Source organism: Cucurbitaria berberidis (genome assembly GCF_010015615.1).
Source record: "Cucurbitaria berberidis CBS 394.84 unplaced genomic scaffold K460scaffold_1, whole genome shotgun sequence".
NCBI classification, from domain to species: domain Eukaryota; kingdom Fungi; phylum Ascomycota; class Dothideomycetes; order Pleosporales; family Cucurbitariaceae; genus Cucurbitaria; species Cucurbitaria berberidis.
The window spans coordinates 3,635,424-3,650,711 of record NW_024468935.1 but is presented as its reverse complement, the minus strand read 5'-3'; the positions used below and the strand labels follow the sequence as shown (position 1 = coordinate 3,650,711).

The 15,288-nt window shown below is 51.9% G+C and overlaps 7 protein-coding genes across 7 annotated transcripts; 4 read left to right on the top strand and 3 right to left on the bottom strand.

Annotated features, from left to right (window-relative positions):
- Positions 1-32: 32 nt before the first annotated feature.
- K460DRAFT_350934 (ARM repeat-containing protein) lies at positions 33-3,411 on the bottom strand (the record flags this gene model as incomplete). The annotated part of the gene is made up of 7 exons (XM_040931545.1): positions 33-162; positions 220-2,065; positions 2,130-2,472; positions 2,518-2,689; positions 2,741-3,018; positions 3,067-3,115; positions 3,167-3,411. 7 exons carry the CDS (start codon positions 3,409-3,411, stop codon positions 33-35), a joined length of 3,063 nt encoding a protein of 1,020 aa, XP_040793508.1.
- A 682-nt stretch (positions 3,412-4,093) lies between these two features.
- On the top strand, positions 4,094-6,207 carry K460DRAFT_270825 (putative Xaa-Pro aminopeptidase P; the record flags this gene model as incomplete). The annotated part of the gene is made up of 4 exons (XM_040927677.1): positions 4,094-4,289; positions 4,337-4,396; positions 4,453-4,948; positions 4,995-6,207. 4 exons carry the CDS (start codon positions 4,094-4,096, stop codon positions 6,205-6,207), a joined length of 1,965 nt encoding a protein of 654 aa, XP_040793507.1.
- A 280-nt stretch (positions 6,208-6,487) lies between these two features.
- On the top strand, positions 6,488-7,873 carry K460DRAFT_361696 (vitamin B6 biosynthesis protein). Its single transcript, XM_040932512.1, has 3 exons — positions 6,488-6,881; positions 6,949-7,131; positions 7,235-7,873. Exons 1-3 carry the CDS (start codon positions 6,753-6,755, stop codon positions 7,844-7,846), a joined length of 924 nt encoding a protein of 307 aa, XP_040793506.1. The 5' UTR covers positions 6,488-6,752; the 3' UTR covers positions 7,847-7,873.
- Positions 7,874-8,401: 528 nt separating this feature from the next.
- Positions 8,402-9,024, bottom strand: K460DRAFT_373049 (S-phase kinase-associated protein-like protein 1; the record flags this gene model as incomplete). Its single annotated transcript, XM_040934553.1, has 3 exons — positions 8,402-8,578; positions 8,637-8,807; positions 8,866-9,024. 3 exons carry the CDS (start codon positions 9,022-9,024, stop codon positions 8,402-8,404), a joined length of 507 nt encoding a protein of 168 aa, XP_040793505.1.
- Positions 9,025-10,250: 1,226 nt separating this feature from the next.
- K460DRAFT_271075 (glycosyltransferase family 22 protein) lies at positions 10,251-11,967 on the top strand (the record flags this gene model as incomplete). Its single annotated transcript, XM_040927703.1, has 4 exons — positions 10,251-10,359; positions 10,412-10,791; positions 10,853-10,980; positions 11,031-11,967. The coding sequence occupies 4 exons, from the start codon at positions 10,251-10,253 to the stop codon at positions 11,965-11,967; spliced, it is 1,554 nt and encodes a 517-aa protein (XP_040793504.1).
- K460DRAFT_361693 (CDP-diacylglycerol-glycerol-3-phosphate 3-phosphatidyltransferas-like protein) lies at positions 11,936-14,205 on the bottom strand. Its single transcript, XM_040932511.1, has 2 exons — positions 13,894-14,205; positions 11,936-13,608 (listed from the first exon to the last, which is right to left on the bottom strand). The coding sequence occupies exons 1-2, from the start codon at positions 14,155-14,157 to the stop codon at positions 12,262-12,264; spliced, it is 1,611 nt and encodes a 536-aa protein (XP_040793503.1). The 5' UTR covers positions 14,158-14,205; the 3' UTR covers positions 11,936-12,261.
- A 101-nt stretch (positions 14,206-14,306) lies between these two features.
- K460DRAFT_382483 (NDUFA12-domain-containing protein) lies at positions 14,307-15,215 on the top strand. Its single transcript, XM_040935410.1, has 8 exons — positions 14,307-14,389; positions 14,448-14,468; positions 14,538-14,544; positions 14,600-14,680; positions 14,728-14,770; positions 14,819-14,839; positions 14,909-15,046; positions 15,098-15,215. Exons 1-8 carry the CDS (start codon positions 14,339-14,341, stop codon positions 15,147-15,149), a joined length of 414 nt encoding a protein of 137 aa, XP_040793502.1. The 5' UTR covers positions 14,307-14,338; the 3' UTR covers positions 15,150-15,215.
- The last annotated feature ends 73 nt before the right edge of the window (positions 15,216-15,288 follow it).

Genomic DNA, 15,288 nt, shown 5'->3' with positions numbered 1-15,288 from the left:
CCATCCTTGCCCTTGGATCGAACCATGTCTTACTAAGAAAGGCCGTGAGCGAAGCGGTGGCCAGGGTGCATAGTCTGTGGTTGTAACTGCATCTGTAGTTGTTTGCAGCTCTGCCAGAAGGGCCTCACAGTCTCTTTGAAAGCCGGAGAGCTCTTCGCATTCCTGTACTTAAGTCAGTACCATATTCAAGAGCATACGAAAAGAAAGCACTAAGCATACCTCATCATGCTCTCTATGAACTTCCGCACCATGTCCTGTACTCCCTGGTCTTGCTGAAAGCGCTGTAGAAGTGGCTGTCCCGCCAATGAGCTTATGATGTATTGTTTCGCGTGCTTATCTGCTTTGATCACAGCCCGCAATGGCGCGACAATGTTATCCAGACTCGTATAGTCCACTTCTCCACAGATGTTTGAGATCAAAGCGAGTGTAACAGCAGGTCCAAAGTGATTGACGACATCTTGAGCCGTAGCCTGATGCTGACTGTGTGTAGTCCCTGCCAACTCAAAAATGTCTTTCCACAGCTTAGCTGCTGCGCGTTTCGGTAGCACTTCGGGAGAGCTAATTGATTCGACCGTGAAGCCGAACATACCGGCGAGGTTTTCAGGAGACTCTTGTGTCAGAGTCCGAGGGTTCGTGTTGAAAAGACCTTGGATCAACTCGATGCAGCCGACTGAGATTTCTGGATCGTTGCGCGGATGCTGAAGGGCTCGCATAATGCTGAGATCGTGATGTAAGAGGCGCTGTGCTTGCTGCATGAAGTCATCTGGCGGGCTATGTTTGTGTGACGAGATCCAGCAACACGCTGTCTCTAATACATAAGGCAACCTCGGTGTCTGTACGGTAGTTTTGGTGATGAAATCAACAGCTGCAGACGGCGGAAGAACAAAGGGACCAGCTATAGTCTCCTTGAAACCAGTGCGCAGAACACTGCAGGCTGCTTCGATGATCTCGTCGTTCGCCGGGAATACTTGTGTCAAGTAGTTGACGAAGTTGATGACTTGATTCTGAATCTCCTTGCCTGGGCCTTGCACCCAGAACAGCGAATCTTCCTTGTCGGATTCTAGATCAACAACTTCTTCGTCCAGAGCTTGAAGTGCCCTCCCGATGCTTGACAGACACTTCAAGGTGGTCAGGGCAAGCACCTGCCCCTGTTCTGCATCTTTCCCTTCTTTGGTAACGCTAATCGCTTGCATAGCGTCCTGCGCAACGTACTGAAAAAGCTGGCGCACGCCAACAAGCTGCTTCTCTTCCGTATCCGAGGCTTGTACTATAGCGGCTATGCCTTTAAGTACCATGCTCTTGGTGAATTCCTCCGCAGTTGGATAGGTGAGAAACTGATCGTACATCTGGAAGAAGGATGGTAACTCCTCGAGAAGAGATTTTCGACACTCGGAACATAGCGAAGCAAAAGACTTTGCGGCACTATGGGCTGTTGTTGGATGAGCTAGGGCTGTAAGAAGGAAAGGTAGGACCTGAGGTAAGAAGCGAGGGTTTCGGAGGAAGAAGTGGTTCAATGCTGCAACCGCCTCCACAGCGGTCCTTCGGGTAATCGCAGGTATACTAGCATTGCTAGAAATTGTCGAGAACAGCGGCCGCTCAAATAAGCGAATGAGGCGCTCGTCGACTTTGTCGGTGAAAGCGTCCGCAATGGATATCAAACCAAAAAGCCCAGCTTCGAGCTCCAGCCAATTGCTTGCTTCTAGCCCCCGTAAAGCAAAGTCAATGAACTGGTCTGTCAGAACATCTCGTAGTGACTCATACGCCTCTAGAATGATGTCACGAACGTCGATACGAAACACTTTGAACGTCTTCCTCGAGTCCGTGTCCCAGGAGTCCGTGACTTTAGAAGTAGGGTAGATGATCTTCTGTACGAGCTCAGAGATCGCCTGAAACACGTTCGATTTTGCACTGTCCATCCACGCGGGTAGCTCGTCTCCTGTGACATAAAGGAACGTCTCCTCAGAGACCAAGCTTACAAAGTTACTCCAAAATTCCAGCACGACTGGAGCAACTTCATCCTCAACGCCCACAGGTTCAGGGTATTTGAGAAGATCGTGGAGAAAAGCTATACCATACGTTAGCAATGCTCTAATTATTGCCACGGATATTGAAGCGAATTTAATGCTTACACAAGACTTGCTGGTGATGCGGATTATCTGGGTCTTTGTAAAGGACTTTAGACTCCAATAGAATGGCGCCATAAGCGACGATGATTCTAGCGAGCGAGACGGTTTCGGCATTTGAATTCTGCAGAATCTCAAGGCCCCAAGGGCCGGAGATCGCTGACCACAGCATTTCCCGGTGCTTCGGTTCGAAAAAGGCAGGGTTCCTCTCAAGCACCTCAGCGACGAGTTCCATGGCATCCTCGACTTGATATTCTAAGCAGGTCAAAGCAAGTTCGTTCACCGATTGAAGATACCGTAATTTCTCTGGTACCTCCTTGAATTCGGATTGGGCATAGAATATCCATCCCTATATTGGTTAGCGTTGTACTGTTTCTGCTGGCATTGCACCTACCGTGAAACACCTCAAAGCCGACACGCAAATCTTCTCCCCTAGCTGGACAGACTGGTCATAGTTGGAATCATTGCTCGGTATTGAAAGCCACTTGATGCCGCGACCAAAAGACACCTGAAGCAGCACCTCAATAGTTTCCACATTTGCAATCATACGCTCATGCGGCTTCCGACTAGATGGGGTTAGGACATGAATCAAGGTTTCGTCACTTGGAAAGGCTTACTTTGAAGGGTTGGACGGTTTCCTAGCCTCATCTGCCAAGTTCATAGCAAAATCCAACAGAACGAGAAGTTGCTCGTCGGATAGCTGAGGGAAGAGATCCCATGCTGATGGGTGGCTGTCTGAGGCATCGTCTAGGACGGGCTGCTGGAGAGCAAAGGAGACAGCTAGACTCTTGATACATTGAGTCCACACTGAAATCGGCTTATTGAAGTACTGCGCTAATGTTGAGCTCACTTTTCTCGTTGCTATAGATGAAGAGGGTCGCGAGATGAGATGATGCTGAGTGAGTGGTTAGCCTCATTTCGAACTACTTGCGACAATGCATACAATGAGTGTTGATAGGAGCTGTTCAGAGTCGTCCTCTGACAATTCAGCGCTATAAATCAGTCAGAAACACGATAGTAAGAGTCTGTAGGCAACGACTTACGAATCGGCGTTGAGCTTCACGGTCAAGGTCAGAGCTCCAAAAAACCGGACCTGTTCGTTATCGCTTTTTAGAAGGGCATCTGCGATCTCCCATCCCTGAGGCGAACGTTGTAGGACTCGTAGCGTAGCTTCCGTCTGGGCGATCTTCTTTCCCTGACCGGGTTCGTACAAAGACTTTACTAGGCGTTCGATCTCCTCAAAGCCCAATGGCAACCCCGGCGCTGGTTGAACTCCATTGTCAGCCATGATGTAAGTTGACCCTATGTCTCTAGCATCAGTGATTGAATGTATTAGGGCCCGTGGTTTCTTGTTGCAGGCAATGGCCGAGGTCAGGTCATCCTTGAATTTCAAGCGGAAACCATAGGCGGCGATAGCGGCGAGGTGAAAGGAGCAAAACAGATTGACTAGAGGCGATGAAAAAAGCTGCTAATGCTTGAGAAAGGAAAGGGCAGGTGCGCAATGACAACTTACAGACAGATTTTGGGAGTAGCCTTGAAACGCACGCGATGAAAAGATCACTAGAAGTGCAGCATGCTCTTCAGGCCTACTACTGACTGTGTTGAGAGGTAGGTTTGGTTCGACTTTAGAGTGCAAAGCCTCTGGATCAGGCTCCAGATAGGTGATCTGGTACGGGGCGCTGGCGGTATGTTTTCACCTGCGCATGCGGTTGGTCAATGTCGAACGCAAGCCGCCACAGATTGATCCCATGTTTTGCACTTTTTGGGCGCGAGAGACTGAGCAATTAAGTAGATCTGGGATTCGGCCGCTAGATGGTGTCTCGATGCTTGGAGAAGTCTTGTTCGGAGTGCTTGGCAGGGCTGGTTGCTTTTTTGAAAGTGGCGCTTAGCCCGCCACAGGCGCAAGCTGTAGCTGTAGGCGGGGTGTCTTGCATGTACCGACTGTAGGCGCAACCAACTCCCAGTCCTATATGTTTCTCCCGCGCTTTCTACAACGCACCCACGCGAAAGCTGCAGCCTATGTAACCAGCAAACCTCCGTTCCCCGCCACCAGAGCTCTGCACGTCTCTGCTACACTCCGTGCTATCGACATGGCCAGGGTTGACACCACCGAGCGGCTCGCGGAGCTCCGCAAGCTCATGAAGGAGCGCAACGTCGATGTTTACAGTATAGCAACCGGAGACATTTATAGACAATGGTCTAACCAAAAATAGTGGTGCCTTCCGAGGACAGTCATCAGAGCGAATATATTGCACCATGTGACGCCCGACGAGGTTAGATCTCCTGCTGCCTCGAGCTATCACACCCCTTACATATTGACATCTCCCAGCCTACATCAGTGGGTTCACAGGCTCAGCCGGCTATGCAGTCATTACACACGAGAAGGCGGCTCTCTCAACCGACGGACGATACTTCAACCAGGCCGAGAAGCAGCTGGACAGCAACTGGGAGCTGCTGAAGCAGGGCATTCAAGATGTTCCCACCATACAAGAATGGACAGCGGACCAGGCCGAGGGCGGCAAGGTTGTAGGCGTAGATCCAACCGTGGTCACAGCAGCGGACGCACGGAAGCTCGCCGAGAAGATCAAGAAGAAGGGTGGAGAATACAAAGCGGTCGACGAGAACCTGGTGGACCTAGTGTGGGGGGACAAGAGACCAGCTCGCCCAAGTGAAAAAGTCATTGTGCAGCCAATGCAGTATTCAGGCAAGAGCTTCGAAGACAAGATCGAGGATCTGCGGAAAGAGCTGGACAAAAAGAAGAGCTTGGGCTTCATTGTGTCCATGCTCGACGAGATAGCCTGGCTATTCAACGTCCGTGGCAATGAGTAGGAGCTGACTCCGTAACAACAGAACACCACTAACAGTCTACAGTATCCCGTATAACCCCGTCTTCTTTTCTTATGCTGTCATCACTCCATCGACCGCCACCCTCTACGTCGACGATAGTAAACTCCCGGAGAACGTCAAGAACCACCTGAGCGACAAAGTCACGATACGACCATACGCAGCCATTTTCGAAGATGTCACGGCGTTGAGCAAAGAGGCGTTCGAGGCAAATGAGAAGTCGGATGTACAGAAGAAGTTCCTGACCTCAAACCGAGCTTCGTGGGCTCTGAGCAAAGCTCTTGGTGGGGAGGACAAGGTCGAAGAGCAGCGTAGTCCGATTGGGGACGCCAAAGCAGTGAAGAATGAGGTGGAGCTCGAGGGCATGCGGCAGTGTCACATCCGCGATGGAGCAGCTCTGACCGAGTACTTTGCCTGGCTCGAAGACCAATTAATCAACAAGCAGGCCACGCTTGATGAGGTAGATGGTGCTGATAAGTTGGAAGAAATTCGCAAGAAGCATGATCGATTCATGGGCTTGTCATTTGATACCATCTCGTCAACGGGACCCAATGCTGCTGTTATTCATTACAAACCTGAAAAGGGCGAATGCGCTGTCATTGACCCTAAGGCGATCTATCTTTGCGATTCCGGGGCGCAGTACCACGATGGCACCACAGACACGACACGGACATTGCATTTCACTGAGCCAACAGAGATGGAACGGAAAGCTTACACGCTCGTACTCAAGGGCAATATGGCTCTCGAGCGAGTCAAGTTCCCCAAAGGCACCACGGGATTTGCACTAGACGCACTGGCTCGTCAGTTCCTGTGGGCGGAGGGTCTCGACTATCGACACGGCACTGGACACGGTGTTGGGTCTTTCCTCAACGTGCACGAGGGCCCCATCGGCATCGGGACACGCGTGCAGTACTCTGAGGTGTCCCTCGCGGTTGGCAATGTCGTATCAGATGAGCCTGGTTATTATGAGGACGGCAAATTCGGCATACGCATAGAAAACATGGTCATGGTCAAGGAGGTCGAAACAAAGCACAAGTTCGGAGACAAGCCTTACCTCGGGTTCGAGCATGTCACCATGACTCCTCACTGCAGGAACCTGGTAGATCTGAGTCTGCTCACGGAAGATGAGAAGAAGTTCATCAACGAGTACCACCAGGAAGTCTTCCAGAAGACGAGCGATTATTTCAAAAACGACTCGCTCACCTTGGAGTGGCTGAAGCGTGAGACAGCGCCATACTGAAAAGGCGGTATGCTTCGGTACCACAGAAGATAAGGGCATTGCTTTTGTTGCATTCCCGCATAGGAAGGTAGTTCTTGGGCTTGCACGGGCCTACTTCTAGCCTTTGGCAGCTTATACAGCATAGTGCGCGGCGTTTTCAGTGTCAGCGTCAAGCGTCGTTTCGTCTCCGCTATCGCAATATGATCCAATACCGTTCCTCTTACTAAGCACGGCAATTCACGGTTCTTGCACCTGATCGTTTGCGCGTTGATTGGCGCTTATGCATCGCATGTGTCAAAGGGCGCGTTGCGGAGCTTGGAACACCATGGTTATGGCGGGGCAGCGCCGGGGCACTCTCCGGCGACTGGGGTAACTACGAATAGTAAAAATGTTTTGCGATGCCGCGGGCCTTGTGTAAAGGTCATACATTTTTGAGTCACACGCTTAAGATATTTTCGTTCGATCTTTGTCACTCACTTACTTCTACCTTCTCACTTCCACATTGCCTACGACCTACCTCACTTTAATTCACTCTACATTAATCTCAGGAACCGTCAAACGACACAATGGCGACTGAGCTCCCCACCACGAATGGCCACAGCGCTCAAGATGGCGAGACGAGCTTCGCTGTCAAGGCGGGTTTGGCGAGGATGTTGAAGGGTGGTGTTATCATGGACGTCGTCAATGCTGAGCAGGTACATTCCTCTCCCCAAAAATCTCACTTCTTCACGGACGCTCGGGCAATTGCTGATATGGGTGCAGGCGCGCATAGCAGAGGAAGCCGGCGCATCAGCTGTCATGGCCCTCGAGCGAGTTCCCGCCGACATCCGCGTACAGGGCGGCGTAGCCAGAATGAGTGACCCCAAGATGATTAGGGAGATCATGGATACAGTCACTATCCCCGTCATGGCGAAGGCACGCATTGGACACTTCGTTGAGTGCCAGGTACGCTTCCAACTCTTCGCCCTCTACAAACCCCCATATCCTCAGTTTCAGTCCTCTTGCTTCCCCAATTGTGGACTCGAAACTAATGGCATGTCTCTTATAGATCCTCGAAGCCCTAGGCGTAGACTACATCGACGAATCCGAGGTCCTCACCCCGGCCGACGCGATATACCATGTGTCCAAACACCCTTTCCGCGTCCCCTTCGTCTGCGGCTGCCGCGGTCTCGGCGAAGCACTCCGCCGCATCAGCGAAGGCGCAGCCATGATCCGCACAAAGGGCGAAGCAGGAACTGGCGACGTGATCGAAGCCGTGCGCCATATGCGTACCGTCAACAGCGAAATCGCGCGTGCCAAGTCCATGAGCGAGGAGGAGCTGCGCGTGTACGCGAAGGAGCTGCAGGTGGATTACGATTTATTGAAGGAGACAGCGAAGTTGGGCCGCTTGCCTGTGGTCAACTTTGCGGCGGGTGGTGTAGCGACTCCGGCGGATGCGGCGCTCATGATGCAGCTTGGATGTGATGGAGTGTTTGTGGGATCGGGCATCTTCAAGTCTGGAGATGCGGCCAAGCGCGCAAAGGCTATTGTGCAGGCTGTAACGCACTACAAGGACGCCAAGGTGCTCATGGAGGTCTCAATGGACCTGGGCGAGGCCATGGTCGGCATCAACTGTAGCACCATGGGCGAGGAGGAGAAGTTGGCCAAGCGCGGCTGGTGAGCTATTGGGTCAACGAGGCTGTGGAGGTACTGGTCGTTACAGGCGTTCAAGGCGTGTGCTATGGCGCGGCCGTCAAGAAGCATATGCATACTAGAGTAGCTCAATTCAACACGATACTCGGGAGTTAATTTTACTTCACGAGATAGACATTATCAATTTTTGCTCCGACTGAACAGTACTCGTGACACCTAAGATCGGCGCCAAGGAATCGACACGTGGAATGTGCTGACAACATGCGAAACAGTAGACAACAGGGACATCAGCAGACCAGTAGAGCTTTGATGAATTTTTACATTTTGTATAGAGTGACTATCTGAGTGCACATACAGAGTGCGACCCACGGTTAGCCGTACTCAGTGCTGATGCCACTATGGGTACTACCCAGTCAGGCTACCTTCATAACCGTATCATCATGCGGAACCGAAGAATAGACTGTGAAAACTCCGGAACACCGCAGGCGGAACCCACCGCCGATATGTGCAGCAGGCCCGTCATAAACCATATCACGCAAGCACTATGCGAGTTTTGGGAGAGGGGGGATGGGCGGGGTATCGTCTAGCGGTCCTCGGCCCACTCGTTCTCGCGGCGGATCTGCTCCTCCTCCTCGGGAGTGAAGTCATTCTGGATATTGAATGTCTTGCGGATCTCATCGGGAGACTTGCCCTTGATCATGTTGGCGACCGTCTTGCAGCCGACGTCGAGGAGGGCCTTGATGTCAAGGTAGTTGGCTGCCTGTAGCATAGTTAGCGTTTGCTCGTACTCACGAGCGGGGAGGAAAGGTTGAACGTACGAGAATGATCTCGAACAGCATCTCCTGGTCTACCTGCATGAACTTCTGATCCCACTCTTCGATGTCAGTGGACTTCTTCCGCGAGTCTGAGTCGTCGTCCTGGGAAGAGGGCGCGTCGGCGCGGTGGTGCTCGCACCACTCGAGCACCTTCTTCATGACGGCCTCGTTGACCTGTACGACATTGTCAGCAGCTGTTCGACGACGTGGATGGAAACAAGTGAGTACGCACGTTAGGAATGGGAATGGCCTCCTCGTTGTCACCGCCCAAGTCCTCAAGCAAGTTCTTGATCAAGATGGAGCGTTCCGCGATGTCACGGTCAGTCTCCAAGTTGGCACCATCGGAGGTGGTGACCTTGATCTTCTTCTCAGAAGCAGCAGCGGTAGCCATGATAGCTTAGTGTGTGTGTGGTGTTGATGGTGCCGATGATGGAGGTGGGGTAAGTTGTGCGGACGAGCGGTTGCGCAGCTGTCGAGGGTTGTGAGTTGCGTACGGGAGTTTGGTGGAGAAGAAGAGAAAAGGTAGCGGAGGGCGCGGATTTATACGTATAGGGCACAGGTGATGATTCCACGTTTGCGCGTTGGTGAAGGTGACTGAGAAAGGCAGCAACCACGGCACTGCCCGCTAATTAACAAGAGGCGAAGCTCAGGCCCCAGCCCAGCCAAACGGGGAAGTGTAGTAAGGCTGCAACCTTGGATCACCAAACCGACTCTTTGTCACGCGGAACCTGGCTTGTAACAATTACCTTTCACTTCTGCATATGTCTTTGTTTCTGTAAAGTACTGTAAAGAATCGTGGATTCTACGTTGCGTTTGGTTTGCGTGCCAGCAGACTGTGCCGCTGTTATGTGCGCCCTCCTCAGCCATGGAATCGTGGAGCCCGCCCATTTCAACCAATGCGAAGGATGACTCCGCGTCCCAGGGGAGCCCCGGTAGAATTTACTAGGGTCAGAACGGTATGTCACTGGAGGTTACCTCGAGTTGAATAATGTCTCCTACGAGAACCCGTCGGGAGCTGCCCTTCTTGCTTCTGCAGTATGGAACCGTCTACCAGTCGCAGCAAACAGCTCTGACGCACTCCACCTAGTCAACTTCTGCATAAAAGTGTATGTTTCTGGCAAATGCAGTGGGACATTCTGCTTCAGACTCCATGTACCTTTATTACCCCATTCCATCCCCACCCCCAAAGCAAGCGTAGGTGCTGCACCTGGGCATTGCCTAAGATATCTGTCACGTGCTACCGTATCCTTCGTCTGCTTTCGGATCCGGCGTCGTGCAGCCTAAACTCCGAGTCCGAGACACATCGTTGGTTGCAGCCACATTGCATCTGACCAAGCCGGCTGATAAACATTCACTCGCCCTGTATTTGTACTTCTTTCAGGATGTAGCTCAGAGTTCTCTGGGGCACGACTCGTCGAAGAAGCTGCACAAATCATTTCCCCCTCACCAACAGCCCCTTAGCCGCGTGGTTCGAGTGACTGGTGCCTGACGACCCCGTTAGCCAGGCCTAAAGTCTCGCTCGCCCTGTTTTTTTTTTGTATTCGCCTCTGCGTCAACAAATATGCGCCTGCGCAGCCCTTTTAAACTCTCAAACGGACAACTACGTCTGTAGGCAATATGTGGAGGAGAGTTTACTTTCTGCTCATCTTGGTGCGCGTCTACTTTGCGCTGTCGCCGAGCTATCTACACCCCGACGAGAACTTCCAGGGGCCCGAGGTCATAGCTGGTAGGTTTGCAAAATGCGCTTTCATCTGCGATAGCCTCTGACAAACTGGCAGGACGCGTCTTTTCTTACCCCGTCCACGAAACATGGGAATTCACCTCCGCGAACCCGATCCGCAGCACCTTTCCGCTATGGCTTGCATACGGCTGGCCCATGTTTCTCCTGCGCTGGCTCTGGGAGGGATTCGGATACGACGTCTCACCCTCGGTGGTCTACTGGGCACTACGTGTGCTCATGCTCACGCTGAGCGTGGTCATGGAGGACTGGGCCGTACATGAGCTGGTGGCATCGCCGCGCGCGCGACGTGTCGCTGTCCCGCTGGTCGCGTCTTCGTACGTGACGTGGACGTTTCAGACGCATACATTTTCAAACAGCCTCGAGACACTATTAGTGAGCTGGAGTCTAGTGCTAATACAGAGGATTGTCGAAGACAAGGTACGTCCAATTCGGGCTACTTCCCGATCTGGAACAGGCATGCAGCTAACACAAGGCGCAGAAACGGTCCGGCATCTTGGCCTCCTCCATTCTGGGCTTCATGGTCGTGGTGGGAGTCTTCAATCGCATTACATTTCCTGCGTTCCTGCTTCTTCCTGCGTTCAGCCTGCTACCGCATTTCTGGCGAAAGTGGGTACATCCCGTCGCCCTCAAGCTCGAAGCTCCACTGACACATCTAGGCCATTTTCGTTCGTCTTCCTCGCTATATTTGCTCTCTTCACAGCTTTTGTCGCTATCTGCGTGGACACGGCATCTTATACCCCTGGTGAATTCGCCTTATCAAAAGTCTTCAGCAATGCGGTCATTACTCCTCTTAACAACTTCCTCTACAACTCCGATGCTGCGAACCTCGCTCATCACGGCATACACCCACGGTACCAGCATTTCTTGGTCAATCTCCCTCAACTACTCGGACCGGCCTTTCCACTCCTATTTCTTCTACGCCGAGCACATATTAGTCCAATCCTAGTCTCGGCATTGTCAGGCATCGCGTTGCTTAGCATCTTCCCGCACCAGGAAGCTCGGTTCTTAACCCCGGCGGTACCACTCATTCTCTCTTCGATTCGTCTCCCGAGTCCTCGTTTCAAGAATGCCTGGATATACACATGGGTCATCTTTAACCTTGCCCTTGGCACGTTGATGGGTGTCTATCACCAGGGTGGCATTGTTCCTGTGCAGATGCACATCGCCAAAACAAATGAGATGGTCACGCACACGTTCTGGTGGAAGACGTACAGCCCACCAACCTGGCTTCTGAACGGCAAAAACGAAGAATTGACAACAGTGGATTTGATGGGTATCCCAGGCGACCAGATGCTCGAGAAGGTCAAACAAGTCCTACCACCATGTAGAACACGGAAACCCCCCCAGATTGAAGGTCGGGGCGCGATCTATCTAGTCGCACCACGCTCAGCATACTTCCTGAAGCCCTATATGGATCCCAACCAGCAAGAAGAGATCTCGCTCGACGAAATATGGAGCTACAGACAACATCTCAATCTAGATGACATGGATTTCGCAGACGATGGCTTCCTGGAGACCATAGGCCGAGTAGTCGGCGACCGAGGACTCGTCGTTTGGCGCGTAACTCGGAACTGCTGGGCAACGCCCCAGTAAAGATTTCCTTAGGGTTTAATAAAACGGCGTTTCTAGAAGGAAATGGTATCAAGCGGGGGCTTTCTGGTTGAATTGTAGCGCGAGCTGGATCTTGGGTTTTCCTTACTTTGACTTCTGCACAAGATACCCTATTTGACTTGACTGTCTTGATAACAATTCTCAAATGTCTTCTACTACTACTACTATATTTGTGTTCTGTATCTAATCTCTTGAGTGCATATGCTTCGTATAATAACAAAACACTCCTATCTTACATCTTCTTCACCACCCCGACCACTATACCTAAAGTACATGTCACAAAGCCCCACCAAGCACCCGTACAACCCACATACTCAACCTCACACTCAGGCTAACCTTCCGATCCGGCTTTTCAAACTCACTCTCATCAACCGGCTTAGCATACTCGCCCAGCCACTTGACCTCCTCACCCAGCCTCCTCCTCAAGCCAGGGTCAGATGTAGCAATAATAACATTAGCCTCCAAATCGAGCTCATACGAGCGCTTAGTGTAATTACTCGAGCCCACAACGGTAAGACTTGGATCCTCAATCCCCGCAGACTCCAGCGGCGCAGCGGAAGGGAAAGTTACCCATAACCCCTTGGCATGATACGTCCACCCTTCTTTCTGGCCGACAACGCCTTTTTGCCACTCACGTAGCTGTATGCGCTCTGACAAGCCTTCGTGGCGGACTTTGCGCAGGAACATCTTGGCGAGGTGGGTATAGGCGTCTGGGAGCATGCCGCTCACGCCCTTTGAGCCGAAGAAGCCGTTTGCGTGGGGGTGCGCGGTTAAGACTGTGCCTGAGGTGGGTTTTGTGGATAAGAGGAGGCGGCGGAAGGAAGGTGTCATGTTGAAGTAGCCCGCTGTGAAGGTCCAGGTGCAGGGGTGGAAGGGCGGTTTTGCCATGGAGGTTAGGATCTGTGTGAGGGCGGGGAGTTCGGTGGAGGTTTTGAGGAGGGGGACGAGGGAGAGGACGGGATACACTGTTGTCGTTGTTGAGGTGTTTGGTACGGCGGCGGGAGAGTTCGACGGTGTGAGTAGGTGGGAGAGGTGCTTTGACGCGGCGTCTCTGAACTTGCTTGGAGCTTCAAGCGGTGATGGTGCGGGGTTCGATGAAGGCCATGTCATGCTGTAGCCGCCGCTTCCTGGGGCGTCTGAAGGTTGAAAGTCAAAGGACAGATTTGCGACGCCAGAGTGGACTTTGTGGAAATAGTCTGTGAGGTCCTTGCTTCGGAAGAGATGGTAGCGATCTTGTCGGTTGCTGAAGTAGTCTGAGCTCAGATTCGCGCCCGACATGATTATCTCATCGTCTACCCCGTACAGCTTCATGTGCTGCAAGCCCCAGCCCTCGTTGATCCTCTTTGGCACATATTTCTTGCGGAGCCCGGTGAGGTTGGGCGTGTGGTACATGCGTACCTCGACTCTGTCTGGGCCGAACTCGCTGATTAGGGGTGTTAGTAGGGATGCGGATGAAGGGTCCGGGGTTTCTCTGGTTCCACGGAGCGCATCAGTGAGGAAGGAGACGTGAAGGTTGGGGTTGGCGAGGAGGGCGGCACGGATTGTAGATATTAGCTCATGTTCGGTTTTGCCGATGTACAGGGTGCTGAGATAAATGCGGCGTTGGGCTTTTGAGATTTTGTCCTGGAGGATGTTAGTGCTGGATATGGATCGATTGCGAGTGAGGTAGCTCACATCTCTCCATGCGCGTTGTGGGATCATAATTGGGAAATTGAGATTAGGGTTATAAGAGCCAAGTTGAGTTGAAAGTAGGAAATAACCGACTAAAATACGACAAGTAGATGCCAAGAGATATTATACACAATCAAGAGAGCGAAAGAGATCACAAGTAGGTCTTTTCAATGGAAAGAAGAGAGATGAAAGGCCAGAATGGGAAGGAAAAGAGGTATATGAAGTATATAAACCAACCTTTAGCGTCTCGTAGAATTCTGTAGGTGTCTGGATGATCTGAATCTGCTCTGGGTGCATCTCAAATTTTGGCGCAATCCTGTCCAGATCCGTTGTTATTGTAGCGAGCATTGAAGCCTGACTCTGCGGCGTTGAAGAAGCCATCTGTGGAGCGTTTGCAGTCGAGTATCTCCGAGTCGCTCTCATAGGACGGCTCGCGATTTGAAAACTCCTCCGTCCAGCGATCTTTGGCGCTTGTACTCTTAGCAAGCCTCGTATGATCATATTGATTACTGACGTGGTGCGAAGAGCGATTGATTGTGTCCTAACTCCTGAAGTTTTGATGGTATTCGGAGACAGGGTTCGGTGACTAGCGTGCAATAAGGAAGGCGCGCTTTCAGTGCTTGGCATCGTCAAGCATGAGCAGCAACATCCGAAGAAACGACCACGGAACAAACACGCCGCCATGTCGACCATCATGAGGACGCTGCGCAATCTGCGCAGGGTCGGCTTAAAGGTCAGTATCTTCCACAGCTCCCATTGGACTCACATCGCTGACTGACCTCTTTCTATAGGACTTTGGCCACCAGATGCAGGTACGCTCGCATCCCGACGCTCTCGTTACCTCTGGCAGAAACGACTGACCGAAGCCAATCGCGCAATAGAATATCGGTACGCTTGATCGGTCATAAATTGCGAAACCATTAGAGAGGCTGATGAGGGACAGGTGATACCAAAGCTGGAACCTTCATTGCCATGGACAAGTACGGCAACAAGTACTTTGAGAACTTGGCGGAAGAGCTTCCTTGTGAGCAGCGCATTTGAATTTTCGACAATAGAGATTGACTGTTGTAGTGAGAACGCGCTGGGTAGACTACAAGGACCATGAATTTGACCCGTTCGTCCTCCGCGCTTTCGATATGACCTTGAGCTAACCTTTCCACAGCTCCCAGATTGAGCCCGGATGGTATGGATCCCTGCCTCTCGACCCTTTGCTTTATTCGCCCTGAGAAGCCTCGGCTGACCACAAATGTAGGCACGCCTGGATGTCGTATATGGTCGACAAGCCTCCGTCGGAAGACAAGCTCTTGCAGCGACAGATTCGTGTCTGGGAGCCGAAGGAGCACAGGCCGACGCTCACATGGAGCCGATCCGGCTATAAGCCTTATAGCACGTATGTTTTGCGATCTCGCAGTATGGGGAAAACGACGCTAACAGTTGACAGAGTGAAGAGCAAGTACGCGGCATGGACGCCTGTGGTGAAGGCACGACAGTAAACAGCAGATTGTTCTCTTTGTCAAGCATTGTATATATCGAGAATCAAACCAGTATCCAATTGACCCTAAATCTCCTCGTCTACGTGCATCTGTACTTGGGATCGGTCATCGTGATTATAACCTAGGCGACCAAACTCAA

Bases quoted from the DNA above. Each gene is read 5' to 3' on its own strand.
- K460DRAFT_361696 (XM_040932512.1), top strand. From the start codon at position 6,753: ATGGCGACTGAGCTCCCCACCACGAATGGCCACAGCGCTCAAGATGGC. The intron at 6,882-6,948 runs GTACATTCCTCT...ATATGGGTGCAG, and splicing joins ACGTCGTCAATGCTGAGCAG to GCGCGCATAGCAGAGGAAGC. The intron at 7,132-7,234 runs GTACGCTTCCAA...TGTCTCTTATAG, and splicing joins GACACTTCGTTGAGTGCCAG to ATCCTCGAAGCCCTAGGCGT.
- K460DRAFT_361693 (XM_040932511.1), bottom strand. From the start codon at position 14,157: ATGATCATACGAGGCTTGCTAAGAGTACAAGCGCCAAAGATCGCTGGA. The intron at 13,609-13,893 runs GTTGGTTTATAT...AACATCCTCCAG, and splicing joins AATTCTACGAGACGCTAAAG to GACAAAATCTCAAAAGCCCA.
- K460DRAFT_382483 (XM_040935410.1), top strand. From the start codon at position 14,339: ATGTCGACCATCATGAGGACGCTGCGCAATCTGCGCAGGGTCGGCTTA. The intron at 14,390-14,447 runs GTCAGTATCTTC...CTCTTTCTATAG, and splicing joins TGCGCAGGGTCGGCTTAAAG to GACTTTGGCCACCAGATGCA. The intron at 14,681-14,727 runs GTGAGCAGCGCA...TGACTGTTGTAG, and splicing joins CTTGGCGGAAGAGCTTCCTT to TGAGAACGCGCTGGGTAGAC.